The following is a 23,334-nucleotide window of genomic DNA, read 5'->3' as shown; positions in this document are numbered from 1 at the left end:
TCATACTGGGATTTGAACCCAGGGTCTCATGCATGCTAGGCAAGTGCTTGCCCCTTGAGCTATATCTCTAAGCCTTAATTTTTTTTTTAATTTTGAGATAGAGAATTACTGAGTTGGCCTTGAATTCGAGGTCTTACAGTGTCAGTATTTCAAGTAGCTAGGATTATAAGTGTGTACCACCACACCAGGTCAGATAGGCCTCATTCTTATTATAAGAACCATTTTCCAGAGTCAGGCTACCTTCTCTTTTCATATGCAATTGATTCCTGAACATGTATATAAAGCCTGGAGTATGGAGATCTGGTAGTAGACTCAGTGCTCAAAGTGGAATGACAACATCAGACAACACCAGAGAGCATGTCACAAACAGAGTCAGAGCCCATTCCAGGCATACTGAATCAAAATCTATCTGTGTTGAACATAATTCCCAAGTAATTCAAATACACAGCAATATTTGGGAAGCACTGAGCTAAAAAAAAGTCTTGCTAATTATACTTGGTAGTGTGACAAGTGACCTTTACCCAGGCTTTCCGTTAGAATTATATAGGGCTTTTGCAAACTACTGATGTTTGAGGCTCTACCTCATACCCAAATAAACAGAACTTCTAGCTGGTGGCTCACGCCTGTAATCCTAGCTACTCAGGAGGCAAATAACAGGAAGATCACGATTTGAGGCCAGTCCAGGCAAATAGTTCTCAAGACCCTATCTCAAAAATACCCAACACAAAAAAGGGGTGGCAGAATGGCTCAAGTGGTAGCACGTCTGCCTAGCAAGCGTGAAGCCCAGAGTTCAAACTCCAGTCCTGGAAAAACAAAAAAACAAAAAAAACTTGTAGATGTGAATTTTATAAAAATCTGATACGACTGAAAAGCTGAGGTTGAAAACCACTGTTTTAAGCTCAGTTTCCAGTGCCATTCTTTCACTGCCTTATACATCAGTTAGGAGACAATTCTCCACGAGTCTTTTACATTCCTGCACATCCAGATTGTCTCTTCAAGGATTTTAGAAGAATAAACAGCTTTGGAAAATGTAGATGATGTTTCCCTTTGGACTGAAGAGCAGATTTGTTTACTGTCCAGTGTAATAAAAATAATGTCTCTTGCAAAGGAAGAGCAAAGAACTATCAGGTTCATTGCCTATTATAAAAGTTCAAGCCTTCTAGTTTCAGCTGTGACATGCAAAGTTTGGGAACTCATCACTCCTGCTTTATCAACAAGCAAAAAGATGAGCAAATTGAAAATCAATGGGCTTACCAAAGAATTGAGGTTATGGGGAAATGGATGCCCTGAAATCTGGAGAGACAGCAAGTCCAGCAGGGATGCTGTGATCTGTTTACCTGGAGATGAGCCATAGCTGATAGGAAGACTTACATTGTAATTTTGATGAGGTTGGAGGCTGTAGTCTTAACTCCCTCTTTCCCATACTTTTGTGGGGCTTACCTCTAGAACCCAACCAGGTTCTCCTGGAGAAGAATAAAGAAGAATTCTCTGGTATCTCTGATGGGGGGAAGAGAAAGGTAACTAATTTGAACTATGCCCAGACATTGTCCTTAACAAAGGCCTGCTCTATAGAAGAGAGGATTTTGAATGTTTCCAACAAGGAAATGACACATGTTCAAGGTGATGGAGTTGCCAGTTACCCTGATTTGATCATTGACATTGCATACAGATGGTGAGATAACAACTGCACCCTATTAATATATATGATGACTATATGTCAATTTAAAAAAAGGCCTGGTCTGCTGGGCCAAGACTACCAGTCTTAATCTGATCTTGAGGAGGAAAAATTATCAAATCCAGCCCTCTCTAATCTTCCTCTCTCACCTAAGGGACAAAGGAGGAAATGAAAAGAAGCTAAGACACACTTAAAGGTTACAGTTTAGGGACCCACCAAAAGACTGATATTCAATCCTAAAACTGTAGAACATTTTATTTTCCTGACACCTTAGTACCACACCAACAGGGCTCTGCTATAATCACAGAAAGAACTGCAAAACATTGACTTTCTCAGACAGTGATACTTAGGGAAGTCCAAAGATGACAGGGGACAGCAAACATTAAACATAGCCCAGCTACTAGCCAGATGAATATAAAACCTCACACCAAAGGCCTATTCACCTCAGTTCTTGTCACTTGATACATCATGTCCATCTTTGAACAAGAAGTTACAAGGTACACTAGAAGGCAAGAAAAATCACTGAAGAAACAAAGCATATTATCCAACTAAAGTCAGATATAAAATATTTGAAATAACATGGTTGAGAATTTTCCAAAATTTAATAGACACAGGAAATAAAATAGCAATAGTCAATTTGTTAAGGGCTCAAGTGGAAAAAGTACACATGTAAGAGCACAGGGGTCATGAAAGCAGCAGGAAGATGGAAGCTGAGATGAAGGACAAAAAGAGGAAGGATGGCAAAGTGGTTCAGGTGGTAGAGCGCTTGCCAAGCAAGTGTGAGGCCCTGAGTTCAAGCCCCAGTTCCACCAAAAGAAAGAAAGAAAGAAAGAAAGAAAGAAAGAAAGACAGACAGAAATGCTAGGAATCAGAAACATTGTAACAGAATTGAAGAATCCCTTTGATGGGCTCACTATTAGTAGACTGGAAAGAAATCAGGGAGATTGAAGATATGTTTAATGGAAACTTTTCAAACTAAAATGCACGAGAAAAGAAATGAAACATAACAGAACACACAAGAACTTTGGGGCAGTTTCCAAAGGTGAGACACATGTGATTGGAATACCACAAGGAGACAAAAGATCGGAGCAGAAGAAATATCTGAAATAACGTGGCTGAGAACTTTCCAAAGTTAATAGACACCAAACTACATCTATAGGAAGCCCAGAGAACACCAAGCAGAATAAATAATTTAAAAAGGAACAATATCTAGGAAACTGCAGGAAAACAAAGACAAAATCTTGAAAAACCAGAGTGGGGAAAACCCCAACTAACCCGTATAGAATAAAAAATAAGAATTATGTTGACTTATTGGCAGAAACTATGAAAGCAGGAAGAGAGTGGAGTGAAATATTTACAGTGTTGGAAGAAAACCCCACAAACCTAGAATTCTATATCCAGTGGGATTATTTTTCAAGAGTACAGGATCAATACTGTCTCAGACAATCAAAATCTGAGGTCATTCATCACCAGAACACTTTCTCTGCAAGCAATATCAAAAAAAGTGCTTCAGGGAGTAAGAAAATGATACAGGTCAGAAACTCAGATCAGCCAGAAAAAAGGAAGAAGAAAGCAATAAATGAAGAAAAAAATCAGATATTTCACTATTTTTATTCCTCATTGATCTAAAAGATGGCTGTTTACAGTAACAATGTATTTCATAATTATAGCATATGAATAAGTGAAATAAATTTCAGTAATGCCAGGAAGAAGGAATTGGGAAGCCTTATTACAAGGTACCTGTACTTCAATAGCAGAACATTATTTAAAAGTGAACTTAGATTAGCTAAAAGTATATTGCAGCCAGGTGCTGGTGGCTCCCCCCTATAATCCTAGCTACTTGGGAGGCTGAGATGTGGAGGATCACTGTTTGAGGTCAGTCAGGGCAAATAATTTGTGAGACCCCCCCCATCTCCAAAATTCCAGAGAAAAATGGACTGGAGGTGTGGTTCAAGTGTTAGAGTACCTGCTGTGCAAGCATGAAGTCCTGAGTTCAAAACCCTAGTCGTACCAAAATAAAATAAAATAAAATAAACTATATTGCAAACTCTAGGTTTAGTATCATAGTACAGGAGGCAAAATCTGATAGAACAATGAGGAAAAAACAAATCCACTATTACAGATGGAGAATTCAAAACTTCATCCAGTAATTTATAGGTGAAACAGGCAGAAAATCAGTAAGAATATGGTTGACCTGAACAGCACCATCAGTCAGCTTGATCTAATAGACATTTATGGAATAATCTATCCAACAGCTACAGAATACACATTCTTCTCAAAATTGCATGGAGCACTCACTAAGATAGACCACACTCTGGGCCATAAAAACATCAATGAATTTAAAAGAATAGAAATCATAAAAGGTTTCAGGTTCTCTATGTTCAGATTCCTCTCCTGTAATTCAAGCTACTGGCTTTGCAGGTGTTACCTGGTCCTCTTGTGAAAAATGGGACTAAGAGAACACACACAAATGCTGATATTGCCAGGAGTGATAAAGTCCTCTGTCTCTGATGCAGGATTTGTGTGTCTTCTGCTGGCATCTGTGAAACCATGGCAGCCTAAATTGTTAGCTTATAAATAGGATGAAAATCTCCAAAGTCTTCACGGTTCTTGACTATATCTCCTATAGCTTTATTTTTTTCCCATCCAAATCAACACCCAATTACCTGGATTAATTCCATGAATGTCCAAAGGCTAATAATTTTGCCTATACTGTGTTTTGCTTCCGTTTTCAGTTGCATCAAGTTTATCTCAACTATTTAATCACTGGCACTAATAATTTCAGCTTTCCATTTTTCACTAATTTTTACAAAATGTGCACAAATGCTGTTATTTCAATGAAGACAAGGAAGCTGAACTGGCAGGCTGCACCCCTCCAACACACTTGCTATCCATCTACTCCTACACAAAAAATAGGCTTGGTACAGGAAGCTGACTTCCGGCAGTGTTACTATGTAATTTGTAAGTCAAGGCCAGCCTGAAGTCAACATGACCCCAGAAACAGTTTGAAAATTATTGATCCTGAAGGCCTGCTTTAGGGAAAGACGCTTCTGGCTCTACGTGACAGCATGGAATAGTCAAGATTTAAAATCCCAAAGGCAGAGTCTTACTCATAGCACTACTCAGTAATTTTTCTTCATAATGCATTGATTTTCAGGATAGTGATATTCTCCAATATCTATCAACATTTATTTAACTAAAGTTTAATTTAAAAAAACCAGATTTTGCTCCCCAAGGCTAGATGAGAGAAGAATGTTTATAGAAACAAAGACATGACAGTGTGAACCTTTTCAAAATTAATTGTAGTGAGATTAGGCCAACCTTTCTTTAGTGTTTTTTCATCCTGCACCCCAATAATGAAGAAAGCAAATTAGTGGGTGGGGGCATAGTTCAAGTGGTAAGAATGCTTACCTAGTATTCGTGAAGCCGAGTTCAAATCCTAGTACTGCAAAAAAAAAAAAAGCCAAAAAAAGTCACATCTAACCTATATAATTGCATTACTTATAAATTCTGCAAAATACCATGGACTTATAAATTTTGTGTATTTTTTGGTTTTGGTGGGGCTGAGGTTTGAACTCATGTCTTCATACTTGGAAAGCTCTACTGCTTGGCCACACCTCAGTCAATTTTGCTCTGATTACTTTGGAGATGGGGGTCTCAAGAACTATTTGCCTGGGCTGGCTTCAAACTCCATCTCCCAAGTAACTAGGATTATAGATATGAGCCACTGGTGCCCAGCCTATTTTGTAATTTATAAAGCACAAAAATTGAGATAAAAAGGATGAGATAAAAATGTAGCATAGAAGTCTTAATCCCTTTTCCCTTATCAGGAATGAAAGCCTCACTCTGGAGAGCACAGCGTTGAGCAATGCTCACCCTTGTCTGATTCTCCTGCAATTTCTAGTAGCTTTGAAGAGTCATCAATGAATGCCTGCTCTTCAACCACACCCTGCAGATTAAATCGAGCCCTTTCCTTTGTACAGCCTTCAAGCTAAGAATGGTTTTTACATTTTAAAATGTTTTTTAAAATATCTCTTTGGTGAGAATAGTCGTTTGATCTTAACTTGTGGCCCCTAGGTAGCTGCAACATTTACTGTTTGACCCTTTTCAAAAACAGTTGCTGGACCTGGGGAGGGAAAGAGTGTGGGTCATCTTTGTGCTTCCTCTTCACAGTACGAACTACATGAGCTCCTCTCAGGCCTACACAGGTAGCTCTGTGGGCCCAGGGGCTGGCCCTGGACATGGTTGCAGACCTTCCTCCTTAGAACACAAAGTGACTTCTCTGTGGTGGCTGTCTTGCTGGGAGCAGGCCCTCCACCTGTGGTCTTGGCACCGCATGGTGGTCATTAGTTGGATCCTGAGTGGTCAGACCACCAAGCACAGGGTGGCAAGAGCCATGGGATGAGGGTCAAGTCATGTAAGTGGGCAGCTCCCTTATCCACACTGGGTGAAATGGGTTGGGACTGGGAGCTCCCTTGGTAGGTGGCTGGGCTAGCAGGAAGGGCAGTGGGTATAGCATAGTTGAGAGAAGCCAGCTGGGTGCCTGGGTGGAAGCAGCCATGTGGCAAAGGGTGGCCAAGAGCCTGTCATCCACTGCTAGACCTAGGTTTGTGGAGGGAGGGACACCAGTTCTGGGGAAAGCGAAGGCAAGACTGTGACACTGAAGAACTGCACTTAAAAATAACTGTTGGTGAGGTCTCTGGCTGCAGGGGGTGTGAGAGGGATCCAGTAACTGAAAATGGGGAGCAGGACAGAGCAAAGATTTAGAGGCTCTGAGCCAATGGATGCAGAGCTGAGTGGAACACAAGAGGGCTAAGGCCTAGGAAGAGAGGGTCTGTTCCCCTAAACATTGGGGCTGGGTGTGGGGGGGTCATTTTAAGACAAATCAAGCAACAGAGAGGCCCTAGGCCGAGTATAGGGTTCCGAGGGACACATGGGTGAATGACACAGGAGTTGCCTGCATGTTGTAGCTGGCTGGAAAGAATTAGAGTCTGAGGAGCCTGATGCTAGGAGGCCCAAGACGGTTAGCCAAATGGGGGAGACATGGCTAGTGGCTACAGCTTCCTCCAGAGAGGAGGACAGCCTGTGTGGAATTTTGAAGGAGGAAGTACATTTCTGACCCCTAGCCTCTGGCAGCATTAACCTACCTCTTGGTAGGTCATTGTTTCCTTGGGTTTTTCAATTCTCAATTTCCCCTGAAAGCACCTCTCTGGCATATTTCTGGAAGGTGGTCTAAGCTTGTTTTTCAGTTAATTCAGTCACATTTTGAGTGTCCTGGGGGAGCTGCTATTTTAAGGACCTGTAGTAAACCCTCTTGTTAATCAAAGAGTTCAAAGGAGGGATGATGCTCGTGTTTTTCTGTTGTTTTAAAGATTACATTTGATATATTTATTTCTATAAAGTACCCACAGGAGACTTGGGGAGATTAAGCATAATTTAATTTGGGAGTTTTATTTGTGAGTGTTGGAGCACATCATGGATCTCTGGAGACCCTCAGGGTGGTCCCCACTAGAAGTGGGAATTAATACCTTTAATGAGAAAGGGATTCCGGGCTAGAATCAGGTTTCCTACAACTTCCCCAGTCCACCTTGGACATCAGCTCAAATACTACATTGTTTGTGGCTTTTTAGCTTTATTTGTGTGTATGCGATAAAATATGTAGAACATAAAAGTTAGTTTAGTCATTTTTAAGCATACAGTTTTGTGGCATTAAGGACATTGACACTGCCGTGCAACCATCAGCAGCAGGACTTCCTCAACTTCCTAAACTGAAACTCTCCCCATTAAACAACTTCCTCCTTTCCACTTCCTGCCTTCCCTGCTTCCTGTTTACCCTACTTCCTTTTCCCCAGCCATTATGCTTTCTGTGTCTACAAATTTAACTACTTCAAGTGCCCAATGCCACTTTCTAAGCTGCAGTTTTATTTTAACCAGTTGCTCAGCACATTGTTTAAAGAATCAAGTCACTCTACAAGACTTGTTATAAAAGGCAGCAGCAGTCATGTGGAATTCTTTCAGCCATGGCGTTCACATTCATAAACCTAGAGAAAGTGTTTGCGTTGGTACTTCTCAGTCTTTCAGGTTTATGTATTTACTATTGATTTCTTGCTATGAAAACTAAGATTTCAACTTTCCCAAAATTCCTTTAAGGTATTCATGCATCAACTCATTTTGAAGTATATCATACACACAAGAGACTGTATAAGACCTCCATGTTGTGTTAAAAATGAAATGAACATTCCTATCCATCATTCACATCAAGAACAAGAACATGACACTACCAAATGACCTTTGCGCACCCCCCAAATGTGCTCCCTTTACCCCCAGACAAAACCACTAACCCATACTACTAATTTCCTTATATCAATCATGTATGTACAGTGCACATTCGGATTTGTCTTCTTTCACTTCACCTTACATTTTGAGGGTTGTCCACGTTGGGACAACCTATAGCTGACTCATTCTTTTCTCTGCCGTGTCCTTTTGTTTGGCTACCTCTCTGTTTAGTTATATCCCATCTTGTACACATAGTCTGGTGCATGTGTCCAAGAGTTTATTCAGGGGGTGGAATTGTTAGGGTACATGACATATAGTACATTTTCAACTTTACTAGGTAAAGTGATGGTAACTTTTGGGGGGGTGGGAGGGTTGAGGGCTGGAGATAGAACTCAGTGCCTCATGCATGCTAGGCAAGGGCTCTTCCACTGAGCTACATCCCCAGCCCAGCTTCTACCAATTTTCAGTAGTGACTTCACCAATTGAGAGTTCCACCAGGAGCAGATGAGAGATTGTATTGTTCCACAATACTTGCTAATGCTTAGTATTGACTGATTTTTTAAAAAACTTTTGCCAATTTGGTCGGTTTTATTTATTTATTTTATATGGTTTTTATTTGCTTTTCTCTGGTTACAAATTTTTGCATATTTATAGACCACTTGTGAGTCCTCTTCTGTGAAATATCCTTTCATGTTTTTTGCTCATTAAAAATTGATTCACAGATGTTCATTCTATATCCTAGATATGAATTATTTACCAGTCTTATGTGTTGCATAAGCAGACCTCTCAATTTGAAGTCTGCTTTCTATTCTCAATCAAGGGTCTTAAGAACGGTCATTCTGATTGTTTTTTTTTTTTTCAGACACAGTTTCACTAAGTTGCCCAGGCTGGCATTGAACTTTCATGCTTCCTGCCTCAACTTTCCTTGTAGCTGGGACTGTAGGCATGTACCACCTTACTCATCTTAGAAATTCTTAATTTTTTAATCAAAAAATTTTAAATTTTATTTATTACTTATTTATAGAGGTTTTGCTATGTAGCCCAAGCTGACCTCAAGCTCATGATTCTCTTGCCTTCCCCTCCCCAGTGCTGGGATTACAGGTGTGTACCACCACACCTGGCAATTTTAAAATTTGTTAAAGCCATTATGTTGCCTAGCCTGGCCTAAACTCCTGGGCTCAAGGAATCCTCCTGCCTCAGCCTCTCAAGCAGCTGACACCTCAGACTTACCTAACTACAAGTTCTTAATTTGAACCTAGTTGATTTTTGTCTATCTATCTCTGTATGGAGATCTTCTGTCTTTTGTGTCTTATTTAGAAAAACTAGTCCCTACTCCAGTGTCATAAAAATATCCTGTGTTGTCTTCTAAGTGTTTTAAGTTTTGCCTTTACTTTTATGAATTTTAATGTTCCTGAAATTGATTATTGTATGTGGTATGATATGGATCTAATTTCATTTCCCCGTACAGATCTATAATTGTGCCAGGAACATTTATTGTACAGTCTGTTCCACATCGATCTGCGGGGCCACGTCTGAAAACAGGATGCCCGGGTTTTCTCTATGCATTGTGTGACCTGTGTCTCTACGCGATTATGTTTTCTCAGTAATTGTAGCTTTATAATACCTTTTAATGTCTGGTGTAGAAACTTCTCCCACCTCCTGCTTCAGGATTGATTTGATCTTTGTTTTCTTATGTACATTTTTATCATCTTGTTAAGTTTTATGCAACTGCTGGGTTTTTGGGTAGGAGTACATCTATTGGGGAAAGTGGATGATTTCATGACATTGAAGTTTTATTTATTTATTTATTTATTTATTTATTTATTCAGCATTACTGGGGTTTGAACTCAGGACTTCATGCTTGCTAGGCAGGTGCTCTTACTGCTTGAGCCACTCCACCAGCCCAAGTTTTCTTATTCAACAATATAGAGACAGGAGAGGTGGCACAAACTCATAATTCCAGCACTCCAGAGGCTGAGGATGGAGGATAGTGAGTTTGAGGCCCTCTGGGCTATGTAGCAAAATCCTATTTCAAAAACCCAAAAAACCAAAACCAACCAAGCAAACAAACAAAAAAACCCAAAAATTATAGCTTTAGATTTGTTTAGAGCTAGCATTTTTCAATAACATTTTATAATTGTCTCCAGGAAGGACTGCATATTGTTTGTTAGAGTTATTCCTGGCTATTTTTGTACACTGAATATTGTGGTGAAATTGTAGAATTGTCTTTAGGTAGTGACCCTCTTATTTCCACTAAAGTCATCTGCCCTGAAAGTTATTTTATCTTACGTTAACAAAGCTACAGCTATTTTCTTTTATTGGTATCTACCTGAAATACTTTTTTTCTATCCTTGATTTTTGATTAACCATTGTTCTTACGTTTTAAGAGTGTCTTCTGAATACATATAACTAGGTTGAACAAAAAATAAATCTATCCTGATAATTTTTGTCTTTTACTGGAGAGTTAAATCCATTTACATTAAATATATTTGTTTTATGATGCTGAAGATTGAACCCAGAACCTCATGCTTGCTGGGAAGCACTCTACCATTTGAGCTACACCACCAGCCCTTTTGCTGTTACTTTGATTTTGAGGTAAGATTTTGCTAACTTTGCCTGGGCTGGCCTTGAACTCGCAATCTACCCGCCTTCATCTCCTGAGTAGCTGGGATTACACAAGTGAGTTGCCACACCTGGCATACTACAAACATATTTAGGTAAATTTCTTCTTTTTTATATCCTTTTGATTCATTCCATTTTTTAAATTTCCGTTTTTTACCTGAGGCGTGGCCCAGTGGTAGAGCACATGTGTGCGTGTGGCCCTGGCTTCAATCCCCAACATTGAAAAGGAATTCCTTTTTAATTTAAAGTATTTATTTATTTGTTTATTGGTGATTCTGGAGTTTGAAAGTTTTTTTTAAAGTCTTTGTCACATTCTTTTGGCTTTTTTTTTTTTTAATTTCTCCTCATATTATTTTTGTCCTTTCTACCTATTTGGAAATGATGTGCTCTGAGCTCTGAACCTATTCTTTTACTTGTTATTCTGGCTCTTTGAACATGCATACTTAGCAAAATCTAAAATATTACAAATATTTATCCTTCCTCCCAAAAATTCCAGGACCTTGAAACACTTTAGCTGATCGCTTACTGGCAAAAAATATGTTATCACTGTCCAAAAATTAAAATCTTGGTGTTAAATGATCCTGGAGAACATATTCCTTGAGAATTCGTAAGACCCCCATGAGTTTGAGGTCTAAATTTATGCTAATTATGCAGTCCATAAAATAGTAAATAATTTTATTTGGAGTGGTCTCAGGTTGATAGTACCTCCTACGTAAGTCAGAGGAATAAAGGCAAATCTCTGAAGAAATTAAACTTCAGGCAGGTGCTGGTGCCTCACACCTGTATTCCTAGCTACTCTGGAGGCAGAGATCAGGATGATGGTGGGTTTAAGCCTTAGTGCTGCCAAAAAAAAAAAAAAAAAAAGTCAACTTCAACCTAGGCCTCAATGGATTTCTAAAGATAAATGTTCAAAGAAAATGATTGACTCGCAGATAAGTGCCACACAAAAACAATGCACTACGAAGTGAGAACAGCAGGAAAGACAAAGTCTTCAACTATTGTAATTATCCAACATAGTCTATAAAATCATGTTTTCTAAGCTTAAAGAAACAATAAAGTTGTAAAGTAGATAAAAAATTTGGGCAATTTGTGCTTGAAAAAAATATCAGCTAGAACTTCCAAAAGCAAAAACAAACAAAAAACCATATTGTGTTGACTGTAAACCAGGATTGATTATAAAGTTCATCACACTTTTATATGTCATCAAACACTGTCACTTATCATTACAATCTGCCACCAATTTTGTGATGCATCTTGATTTCAGAGGTGTTAAAATGCAGGAAAAAATTGTTTCAGAATCAACGCACTATAAGCAATTGGAATTTAAAATTTAGCAGATCGATTAAGTTACAGATTAAATTTGGCTGATGAGAAAAGTCAGTTAACTGGAATAAAGAAGCAAATGCCTGGTACAAATTTTCTAGAATGTAGCCCAGAAAGACAATGAAACAAAAGTACAAAGGGATGCTTCCCAGTCTTGGAGGACAGCACAAGAAAAGCCTAATATCTCTAATTGAAAGTCCCAGATGAAGGGAGTGGAGAATGGAGAGGAAGCAATTTTTAAAAATATAATGACCAAGAAAATTTGAAAACAGTAGAAAGAGAGCAATACCCAAATACAGGAAACTAAATGGTCCCCAAGTTGGAGGGAACAAAAGAAATCTGTACCTAGATTAGTGTATTATGGTTTATCTAAAGATCTGATAACAAAACTGCAGAACATCAAAGGCAGGAGATCTTCAAAGCAATGGCCCGGAGAAAGTCCCGCTCCTAGCTACATGAGGTAGGCTAACTGATTTAATGGAAGCCAGAGGACTGTGGGATAATATTTTCAATGTGTTGAGAGAAAAGCAATCACCAACCTAGAATTTATACCCATTGAAACCCTTTCAAGAAGGAAAACAAAATAATGAATTTTTGAATGAATAAAAAGAGACTTTTGCTCAAGGGAAGTTTTGAGAGAGAGAGCGAGAGAGACAATCAGAAGGAAATGATCCTAGACACAGGGACATCTTCTAGGAGGAAGTGCCAGGGTCCTGAGGAATGCTGGGGGGAGGGTGCTGACCTCTCCTGTGTCTGTCTGCCTTCTACAATTGTTTGGCATCTGAGAATACTTTTGTGCCAACCCAGTGATGTACTCAAAATGTTTTATTAAGATATTTTATCCTGAGTTTGAGTTGTTTCCATTGGGCAAGATAGTTTAGTTATCTTACCTGCAGGAAAGAAAAGTCCTCTGATAAAATTTCTTCAGGGACAATTTCAGCCTACATGGAGTCGTGTTGGTTGTCCCCAGGGTGCAATGTACCTTCCTCTGGTAGCACAGACACCAGCTACTTTTACATTCACCTTCATTCACTTTTTAAGCTAGATGTCTACTTACCCCAGTAGAAATTCGAGGGCCTGCATCTTGCTGTGTTTTTTAGCCTCTATTTTGCTTCCAGACTTCAGCAAGTGCCTGGCATATAGAGGTGATCAGTGGACACTCACTGAGTAAATGATTAATGAGTGACTCACTGTAAGCGAGAAGTCAAGATGAGGTATTAGGTCAAGCACAGCTGTGGGTCTGTGTTTCAAATTTGGCCGTCGAGGTGGTGCTTTTAGAGTTGGTGAATTCCCATTGAACTCTGCTGCCCATCATGGTAGCCATTCTCCATGTGTGGCTACTTAAATTTCATTTAATTAAAATTAAATGTTCAACTCCTCAGTCATACTGGCCACACGTCAAGTGGCCAGTGCCGATCCTATTGGTCAGCATGGATATAGAACATTTCCATTATCACAAAATGTTCCATGGAATTCTCAAGAATTCCTGGGGGCTCCTCTCTCTGTTTCTCTCTCTCTTTTTTGCTCTGCTCTTGCTCTCATTCTCTATCTCTCCCATCCCTAAACCAAGTACAGGGTTGGTTGTCCCATTGTTAGTGACTTAACGTGATGCTTTTGGATAAGAAGATGCTGGGTGCTTTCTGTGACTAGTACCATTCTCACTTTTTCCTTTCTGAGTGATTGTTTCCAGCACATTCTTTTATCTCCATTGGCACTAAAGCTGCACGTTACTTGCATCATTGCTTTCCTTTCTAGCTCCTCAGACCCTTTGCTGACATCACTGAGAGTTCCTATCACCGGGGTTCTAGGAAGAGTCTGATATCTCTAATCAGCTGACCCATCAAATAATGGAGTAGGGCAGGCTTGGCAGGGAGCAGGGCCTGCTAGCAATAGAACAGACCCCATCTCTGTACATGGCCAGTTAATTGACCATTCTGGGAAAGTATTAATGGGGAGAGGGCTTCTGAAAATCACTGGTGATAATTAAGTGGCCTTTTGTTGACATCCTCTGTGGAACAACTTTGTTGGATTTCATCTCTGTCTTTCCTCACCTCTTGTGGATTTTCTGTTAGATTCCTTATTCATCATTGGGCCTCATCTTTCCAAGATGGCTGCTTTGTGAGCTGCCCTCTGCTTTATCCCTCCTATTCCCAGATCATAAAGAGGGGACTTTGTGTGGCTTCAGCAGGACGGAGAAATGGACTCTGCTGTATGTTGAGAACTGGGATAATGATTGCTGTGGCCTCTGCCTGTCCCAGCACAGTGGTGACGACCTGAAGATAGAGACGAGATCTTGGCTGAATTCTCTCTAATACAATATATATTTCCTTCCCCCCCCCCCCGCCTCTCCCTTCTCTGTCCCTTCTCCCTGTCGCAACTGGAGTACCGACCTAAAACACAGCTGAGACTAAGGGTTAATGCCTCTGTGGTAATAATACATTATAACTTGCAGGCTTCGCCAAGCCAGTTCCCTCAGTTGTCTCGTCTAATAACTTCACAGCCCCCGTGAGGTAGGGAGGGGAGCTGTTATCAAGCCCACTTGACTGACAGTTAGTTTCCTGAGATTAGATTAGGTCAGAGGCCTGGATCCTTTAGACAGCACCCTGTTCTCAGTCTCTGAGCCCAGCAGCCCTTCAATGATGCCCACAGCCTTCTGTGTAGGGAAGATATGGCCCAGGGACAGTGTGAGTGGATGGGGAGGGAGAAGAAGTGCGGAGAACAATTTTGTAGAGGAGGAAAGGAGTGACATCCCAGAGTCACTAGCTACTCCTGTTTCTGGAGGTGGAGGGTTTGATGTCCAGGAGGAAGGTGGGCTAGTGAACCTCCTCCCCATCTTGCAGAAGGAAGAAAAGCTAAGAGCCATGTCTTCCTCTTTCTCTCTTTCTTCTCCACTTCCCAGGAGAGGATTTGCCTGGGAGATGGTGGTGGCGGTGAGGGAGAGGGAGTTGATCAGGCTCCCCCAAGGTCTGTTGTGGGGGATCCACATGCTGGGTTCCCCAGACAAATCCCAACCCCCATTCTTAGGCCGGGCCTGCCGGCCTTTAGGTGCTGTACTGTTCTGAGCCTGGGCCATGCCTGGGCATGAGGAAAGCCCTTGAAGCTTGCCTGGAGGAGGAATCATGCAGAGCACCCCTGGAGGGGGGTTGGGCCCTGGGCTGTCCCCTGTGGATAGTCGGATGCTCCTGATCTGCAGCTTTATCCTCATGACAGCTTGGGGTCAAATGAATTTCACAGGGTAAGTCACTGTTGCTCAGTGGGAAGGAGGATTGGTTGGGAACGAGGGGACCCAGGTGTCCTGATGAGTGTGTGTGTGTGTGTGTGTGTGTGTGTGTGCCTGTTGTCTGTCTTGCTGGAACCAGACTGAGGACAACAAGGTAAGACTTCAGTTCCCATCCAGAATCCACTTCAGCCTCCTCAGTTTCACAGAACACCCAGTTGTTATTGTTCCATCCCAAATCCAGAGTTCTTAATTTGGGTCCAGGGATAAGTTTTCAGGGCTCCAAGAGTTCCCTGAAATTTCATGTCACATGTGTGTATTTCTTAGGGGGTGAAGGGTTCATAACTTTTCTGTTTCTTGAAGAAGTTAGTGACAACCCACAAGACCATGTTCTCCTACCCAAAGTGGATGTGGTGTTGACTTCCTTTGAATAACAGTAAGTTCTTGTATACACAGCAGGCCCTTTGTGGACACGACTTAGGGGCCTCTCAAAGATCCCAGAACACAGATCCTGCACAGAAACTCCACAAAGAGAAGACACAGCTTAGAGGAGGGGGTTTATTGCCCCAGACTTGGAGCCAGTCAGGGAGGGAGCCAGCATAATCCCAGGCGTCAGACCCCATAGTTTATACTGCAGGCCACTGGCTTATCACTCCTTCCCACTCAGCCAGAAGAGAAGAAGCTGGCCTTCTTATAAGGGGATGGGGTTATCTGATTTTCCCTTTCATGGGCTTTGGGCAAACCATGGCTGGAGGTCCTGTATTAAGAACACTTGGGGTCACCATTGGTTCCCCCCAGCCTCTTGTAATCTATGTACACACACACACCCCCTCCCTGGCCTCTACAGTCCTTTTTCATCCTTCTTTCCCTGTCTTGGCTTCAGGCTTATCAGTAACTCTGACAGGCTTTACTTAGTCCAGGGATTGGGTCTGGAGAGATGCCCACTCTAGGCTGAAGGACTGTGTGGCTCCCAGAGCTGAGTCCATCCTGCCGGTCCCCTCAGTCAGGCCTCCTCTCTATTTTGCCTCTTCCAAGTGCCACAGACTTCCAGGAGGATCTCTCTGCAGCTTCCTCTGCCCTCTCCATGTTTTTCCAGAGACCAGGTTCTTCGAGTCCTGGCCAAAGATGAGAAGCAGCTGTCACTTCTCAGGGATCTGGAGGGCCTGAAGCCTCAGAAGGTGAGGACTGTCAAGCCTTAGGGACACGTCCCTCACAGTAGCTTGCACCTCAGCAACCTGTCCTGCTCCCCACACCCCAAGCCTGCCCTCCTGAGGTCTCTGTGGAAAAGTCAAATGTGGTCGCTCTGCCCTAACACTTGCCCACAAGGTTGGGCAGCCCTTTTAAAGCTGTGGCTTCTTTAGCTTTCCCCCTCTGTCATGGATTGGGGGGCTACTAAGCATACCCTAAAAGCAGCTGGAATGTCCTAATACCACACGGGAAGCACAGATGTCCTAGTGGGACACCACGGAGCATGAGGACTGGATACATCTACCTCCCTATTAAAATGGCTTAGCCTGGCAAACCTGTTTTATTTGGGTTTGTCCCTTTCAGCCCGGTATTTGTTTCCAAGAACATTTGTCATGGACAAGATTTAACAATGGAAAACATTTTCTTTGACAATTATAATAGAAGGGTTTTGTTTGAGGGCTGGTGAAACAACCAGCTGTTTCTGGATGTGGCCCAAAGCTATCAGTCCCATTTGTATGAGTGTTCCTATAACGAGGACTTCCAACAATTTCCAAGTGTCTACATTTTACAAATTGAAAAACAGACATAGGACACGGGCTCCAATTAGGCCCCTCCTGCTTCTCCCATTGCCTGGGAGTAATGGTGCGTGCCTCCTTCTTTACTCGTGGGTTCTTGTCTGTGTCAATGTTCCAGGCAATGAACAGTCTCACCTTTAGAAACCTTTTAGGGCTCTCTGGAGCCAGGTGAAACTGCAGTGAGTGAATGAGGTTGGGACACAAAGCTGACTGAAAATATGGAAAGACAGTTACTTGGGAATTTTGTTTGTTTATGTGTCCCTCTCTTTCTGGTCGCTTTAGGGTTTTTATTATGGAAGTGGAGCCCTTTTAAATATAAGAGCAAACCATCTGGCTCTCCAGGGTGCCTACAGGATAGGGTAAGGATGGTAATAAACATGCCTGGCTTTCTCTCCTTTGTTTACAAGGTGGACTTCTGGCGTGGCCCAGCCAGACCCAGCCTCCCTGTGGACATGAGAGTCCCCTTCTCTGAACTGAATGATGTCAAAGCTTATCTGGAGGCTCATGGCCTCGCCTACAGCATCATGATAAAGGACATCCAGGTGAGGTCCCACCCTGGCACCCTGGGATGAGGGTCTCACCTTGTCCATTCCTTTCTGATTGGGGCCATCATGGAGGAAAAATGCTCAGGATAAACACAGACATTTTGCTTTTGGATCTCCTCTGCATGTGTGTGAAAATGTCATGGAAGGACATCAGTTGCACATTTCTCAGGGAAAATGTAAACTTAGGACAGAGTTCACAGAGCCCGGGGTAGTCAGTGGGGCCACAGGAAGGATGGTGTGGATGATGAGGAAGGCCTCCCAGGGAGGAACGTGCAACTGATAGCTGAACAGGAGATGGGGAGGACAGGAAGAAACAGCTTGGGTCTTTTCTAGGCACCTCTGATAGCTTCCTTTGCTTTCTCACTGTTCTCTCCTGTTCCCATTGGATCTGAGCCAAGCAATACCATGGGCTCCATGGGGAAAAGAAGTCCCCAGTGTGAGCCTTGCCTTGCTTTGCCTCCCACCATGTCTCCCTCTGTGCGGGACTCTCTGTGTGGCATCTCCCCTAGCTCTGGGAGAATGGTTGCAGACCAGACCTAGGACAGGTTGAAGGGAGCCCCATCCTGGACACCCCAACCTCTCTGCCTCCACTTGATACTGCATCTGCCAGCGATTTCTGAATACCATGAAATTCTAGCTCATCTGTTCTGTCTTCAAGGATATCCCAAAGACCCTCTGAAAAGTGCTAGTATCACAGCCTCCTTCGGAAGCAAATCGGCTGGGTACCACTCAATGTTAAGCCTCCTCAGCTGCATCCTTCTGTGGATGCTGCTGCTGGCGTCCTACCCGTGGAACTGTGTCCACAGAGGCTCATTCCCAGCCATGTTGCTTAGTGCTAATCTTCTCTAAGGGCTCCGAGTGTGGGAACACGGAACCTCCCAGAGCGCACACACTTGACACCGCGTGCCAAGGGATAAAAGAATTAGGCAACATTCCTTTCCCGTGTGAGCACAGGGCTGGGGCACTTGGGTCCATTCAAAGTCCTTTATCCCTCATCAGGCACATCTGTTTCCCGCCCAACATGTGGGGGTGGGATGTTTCTCTAATTAAATCCCCCACAAACAAAAATGGGGAAACTCCCACGGACAAAAGAGACTACCACATCAAAAGAAATGAGAACTTAATTCTCATTTTTAGCCTATACTTCTATTTTGAAGCTCACATTTCCCTGCTTCTGCTGTGCCCCAGGAAGCCTGCAGCATTTGAAAAATACATATGCAGAGGTCTTGAAAAACTGTTGATTTTCAGCACATCAGGGACAGTCCTGGGTCACCTCTGAATCTCCCCCAATGGTCCCTGTGGAGTTGTCCTCTGCCTGTCCTCTCTGGATACCTCCAGTGCTGAATCCCTCTGGGATTTTGCACTCCCTCCCAGGAAAAGGCTCTGAACTCTCTGCCCTGACCCATCCAGACAGCTGTCTGCAAAGCATCAAGCTTTCCTGCCATCCTTGAGGTCATTCTGTGGCTGCTAGGGCGCCTCGGGTGGAGAGAGGACGTTGTTTTGTGGCTGATTTGTGGCGACAATGGGGGCGGAATCCAGCTCAGAGGCGCCAACAGGATGGGAAGGGCTTTGCACCACTCAGGTTGTTGGTGACCAGGCTTGATCTTTCTCCCTGTCCTCCCTCCGGATGAGCTCGGTCCCAGCTCTTGCCATAGTGTCCCCTGCAGAGTGAGCCCTCAATAATCCTGTGCTGAATGAAATACTCTCCCTGTGGGTTCACAGCAGGCACTTGCAGAGGGTCCTTATTAATATGTTGGTCTTTGTTTGCGCCCCCCCCTCAGCGTTCAGTTGCATTTGCCTTATCCATCATTACACTCCTTCACTTAGTTGGGGCTTACTAAGTGTTAGTTGAATGAATGGATGTGAGAAGAAAGAAAAAAGAAGGTGCTAGGTGGCTAGGATCAGGCTGAGGGGGAGCCTGGAAAACCTTGCTGCCTGTGTTCATTTTGATCAGAGACTTTGAGGAAGTGTTTCCCCACCCCCACCCCGCCACCACCCCCACCCCGCCACCGCCACCACCCTGACCAGGGCTCTTAAGAAATGTGAAATGGGTCCATTCACTTCACCCACAGACATAGAGATGCCTACTGTGTGCTGAGCATTGGGCCAGGCACTGAAAACACAAAGATAAAAAATCCAGGGGAGTTGGAGGGTGTGGGGGATGGGGGAGGGAGGGGAGTAAATGGGTGATTACAATGGAGTGGATGAGTGCACTGATAGCTTGAGAGCAGGTTGCTATGGGAGCATTTGGTGCTGAGAAGGCGGTAATTACGGTGAGACTGAAGAGTGGGGAAGGGGAGGGGAAGGGAGGAGAAAGGGGCTGCTGCCCTGATTGGTGATGAGGCTGGACCCCATTGCATAGGGCATCCTCTGCCCTGTGAAGACATCAGGATTTTACTCCCAAACCACTGGGGAGCCTTCTGAGGGGTTTAGACATGATCGGATTTGCATTTCAGAAAAAAAACCACCACCACCAACAAAAAAAAACCCCACTCTGACAGTGACAGTGCTGAGCTGGGGCCAGGGCCAGGGAAAGACTGACAGGCAGGAGGGTGGTGAGGAAATTGCTGTGGACCAGGCAAGAAATTATCTGATTCTGAGCAAGCTCTATTTGCATTTAATTTTTCTTCACCTCCTCGTTCTTTTCAGCCCTTTGGTGTTTTTTTTTTTTTTTTTTTCTCCCTAGGATGAGTCACCATAGAAAAGCTTCACTTGAGCAATCAGCACTGTGGATTTTAATGGCTTTTTTCTGATTACAAAATTAATAAATATTCATGCTAGATAATTTGGAAAATAGGGGAAAAGCACAAGAAGAAAACAAAAATCACCCATGCTCCGACCATCTAGAGCGGAATATAATTTAGCGCAAATATTGCTTGGATGATTTGCCTGTCTCCGCTAGATCGTTTCCATCAGCATACAAATAGAAAGTTATTTATCCCACCTTAAAAATCCTCTTGATCCCATCCCTTCCCTCCCTCCAGCCATCACCCCATTTCTCTGCTTCTTTGTAGAACAAAACTCCCAGAAACACTGGCTTTTTAATTCTTGCTGTGCTTATCCACCTCCTTCACCAGAGCCACTATGGCAAGCTCAGTGGTCAACTTTCAGTGTCCATCTTTCTTAGGCTCAGCTGGTCCTGTTCCTGCCTTGTCTCTTCTCTGGGCTTCCAGGACACTGCACTTTCCCTGGCCATCCTGCTTCCCTGGTTCTCCATTGCTGTGGCTTTCCTGTTTCCAGCTCTGACATTGAACCTCTCCACACCCTCATCCAGGATGGAGGTTCTAAATCCCATCTCCTTCCTCATGACTCCAGTCAGTGCCTTTCCCTGAACGTTAGTTGTCTTCTCACCATTTCCACCGGGTGTCTGATGGGCATCTCAAAGTTGGCAGGTCCAAACCAAGTGTTCCAGCCCCGCTCCAGGGCAGCCTTCCCCAGCTCAGGAAATGGCAGGGCAGCCTTCCAGTCACTCAGGGAAGACACTTGGAGTCATCCTTGACTCTCTTCTCACACCTCACGTCTGACCCACCAGCAAACCCTATGCACTCTCCTGCAGAGCACATCTCAGCATCTCCCAAGCTACCTCCCTGGCCAGCACACCCTCCCCTGAGCAGCTGGATTATTCCAGTTGTTTTCTAACTGCTCTTCCAGTTTCACCCTGGCCTCCATCACCCACTCTCAGGACAGCAGCGAGAGAGGGCTTCAAAAATAATGCAAGTCCAATTGTGTCCCTCCCCTGCCTGAAACCCTCCACGGCTCCTTCCCAACTCACTCCAAATAAAAGCCAAAGTCTTTGAAAGGGTTATGAGGCTCCATGTGGTCTACTCCCTGCCCCACGCCACTCACCACTGAGCATTCTGTCCTTTGCTCATTGCGCTCTACACACGTTGAACTTGCCTCACTCGTTCCTACCCTCGGCTAGAATCACATCTCAGGGACTTTGCACTTGCTGGTCCCTATCCTTAGAATGCTGTTCCTGCAGATACCTGCACGGATCATTGCTCACATGTCACCTTTTCACCTCATTTTATTGACAAGTTATTTATTTATTTAGGAGTTTTTGAGACAGCATCTTGCTATGCAAGGCCAGCCTTAAACTTATGATCTTCTTTCTCCAGTCTTCTCAAGTGCAGGGATTACAGACATATACTACCACACTGGGCTTTACTTATTTTAAAGTGTACACTTCTCTCCCACTTCCCCAACTCCATCTCTTCTCTCCCTGCTCCTGTAGTCTCCTAAGTGTTTACCATTTTCTCGTCTTTTATAACTTACTTCTTGCTTTGTCAATCCTCTGACTTCCCTGGAAGCTCCAGAAGGAAACGGTGCTGCTTTATTGGCTGCCGGGTCCTCAGAGCCCAGCGCATGGTGTGTACTCAACAATTGCTTGCTCCCTGAACGGAAGAGTTTTTAAAGCAGAAATGCCTCTGACAGTGTGGTTGTGGGCAGCAGCTGTAAAGAAGAAAGGAGGATTGCAGGAGAAGGCAGGGAGGAAGGGAGCAGTCCTGGGCAAGGCCCAGAGGGAGAAGCACAGTCTTCTGTACCGAGAGTGGCAGGAGCAGAAGAGGACCAGGTCCCTCTGGTGGGCCACCTGAGGGTCAGGTGCTCACTTAATGGTGACGTGTTCCTTCCACCTCCAACAGTCATCATGGGGGAATCCAGACTTTCTAGTCTTGCCTTATAATGATCCATCACTGAGCCTTACAGTCACCCCAAGAGTAGTTGTTGTCCTTGTCATCGTCGTTGTCATTGCCATGGCTAGCGTTTGCTCGCGTTTACTATATGCCAGGAAACACATACGAATACTCCCGGTCTTCATGAGAGCACCGGAAAGTATGTACTAAAGCATGTGATAACATGATCCTCATTTCGAGAGGGGAAACTGAGGCCAAGTTAACGACACTGTTCGGGTTTAATCTGAGGCCATCTGGCTCTGCTCCGGTGCCACCTGCCTCCTCAGCTGTCAAGACAGTTGCTTGTGTGGTGTTTTAATTTTGCCTTGGGCAGTGAAGCTGGTGGTTCAGCCTTGACCTTTGAAGGGTCCATTCTAACAACATTGGCTCTGTAGCCCCTTCCCCATGCATGGCACCTAGGTAGCAAGTGTTAGGCCTAGCAGAGAAAGCTGGGTAGACGCCAGGAGGGGTACCTGCTGCCATCACAGTGTCCCAGGAGCTGTGTCCATGTTCATCTGGGGTTGGCACTTGGCTGCAGAGAGGTGGGAGAGGGGGCTTCACATCTCAGCTCCACCTTTGGACCCTGGTCTCCTTCCCTTCCCTACCTAAGGGTGCTGTTCTTTGCTTAATACTTCCACCCTTCCTTAGCCCTGCCATAAATGAATTTGCACCAAGGTGCTAGTGTCCCTGTGGTTTTTGTTGTTTTCCTTTTTCCTGTAACTAGGCATCCTGAGCCTGTGGCCGGGCTTCATTCTTAGTTCTCTTATCCTCTTCCCCTGGCCCTGGGAAGGTAGCAAACATCTGTGCTGTTTTCAAGCCAGGGTAAATGAATGTTCCTGGAACTGGGGCCCAGCTGTGAGCGATGAACATTTCCAACTCATAAGAGGGTGTCATATCCATTCAAAGGCTGGGAGCTGTTTGGAAAGTTGTTTGCAGTTTGGTACCGATTTTTCATTTGCTTCCAAGCTGTTTTGTGGAACAAAGGGAGGTCTCCTGGGAGCTGTCTTCCTGCGAGTGTCCCTGGCTGTGCAGGAAGAACCCTGTCCTTTCTTCCCAATTTCTCCTTGCTGTTTCCACTCCACCCTCACTCCCTTGGCCCCCCTCAGTCCCTCACCAGACCCTAAGAGATCAGACATTCAGATCCCCCAGTCCAGCTGCTCTCCTGGCAGCTGCTCGCCACAGCTGGTTGTACCAGCCCATGGTGGTAGGCACACATCAGTCACGGTGGGCCACTGTGATT

At 43.9% G+C, this 23,334-nt stretch overlaps 1 protein-coding gene across 2 annotated transcripts in view; it reads left to right on the top strand.

Moving 5' to 3' along the window:
* Positions 1-8,352: 8,352 nt before the first annotated feature.
* Cpa5 (carboxypeptidase A5) overlaps positions 8,353-23,334 on the top strand; it is a 30,813-nt gene continuing 15,831 nt past the window's right edge. The window contains exons 1-3 of one of the 2 annotated variants that reach the window (XM_020183801.2): positions 8,353-15,131; positions 16,210-16,291; positions 17,284-17,418. In XM_020183801.2, the coding sequence (XP_020039390.1) occupies positions 15,016-15,131; positions 16,210-16,291; positions 17,284-17,418 (333 nt within the window). In that variant the 5' untranslated portion in view covers positions 8,353-15,015. The remainder of the gene's footprint in view (positions 15,132-16,209; positions 16,292-17,283; positions 17,419-23,334) is intronic. The other variant, XM_020183800.2, reaches the window with a different exon arrangement.

The sequence above is a fragment of the Castor canadensis genome, chromosome 2 (genome assembly GCF_047511655.1).
Source record: "Castor canadensis chromosome 2, mCasCan1.hap1v2, whole genome shotgun sequence".
Lineage (NCBI taxonomy): Eukaryota > Metazoa > Chordata > Mammalia > Rodentia > Castoridae > Castor > Castor canadensis.
The sequence above is the reverse complement of the archived record's forward strand: the minus strand, read 5'-3'. Positions and strand labels throughout refer to the sequence as shown.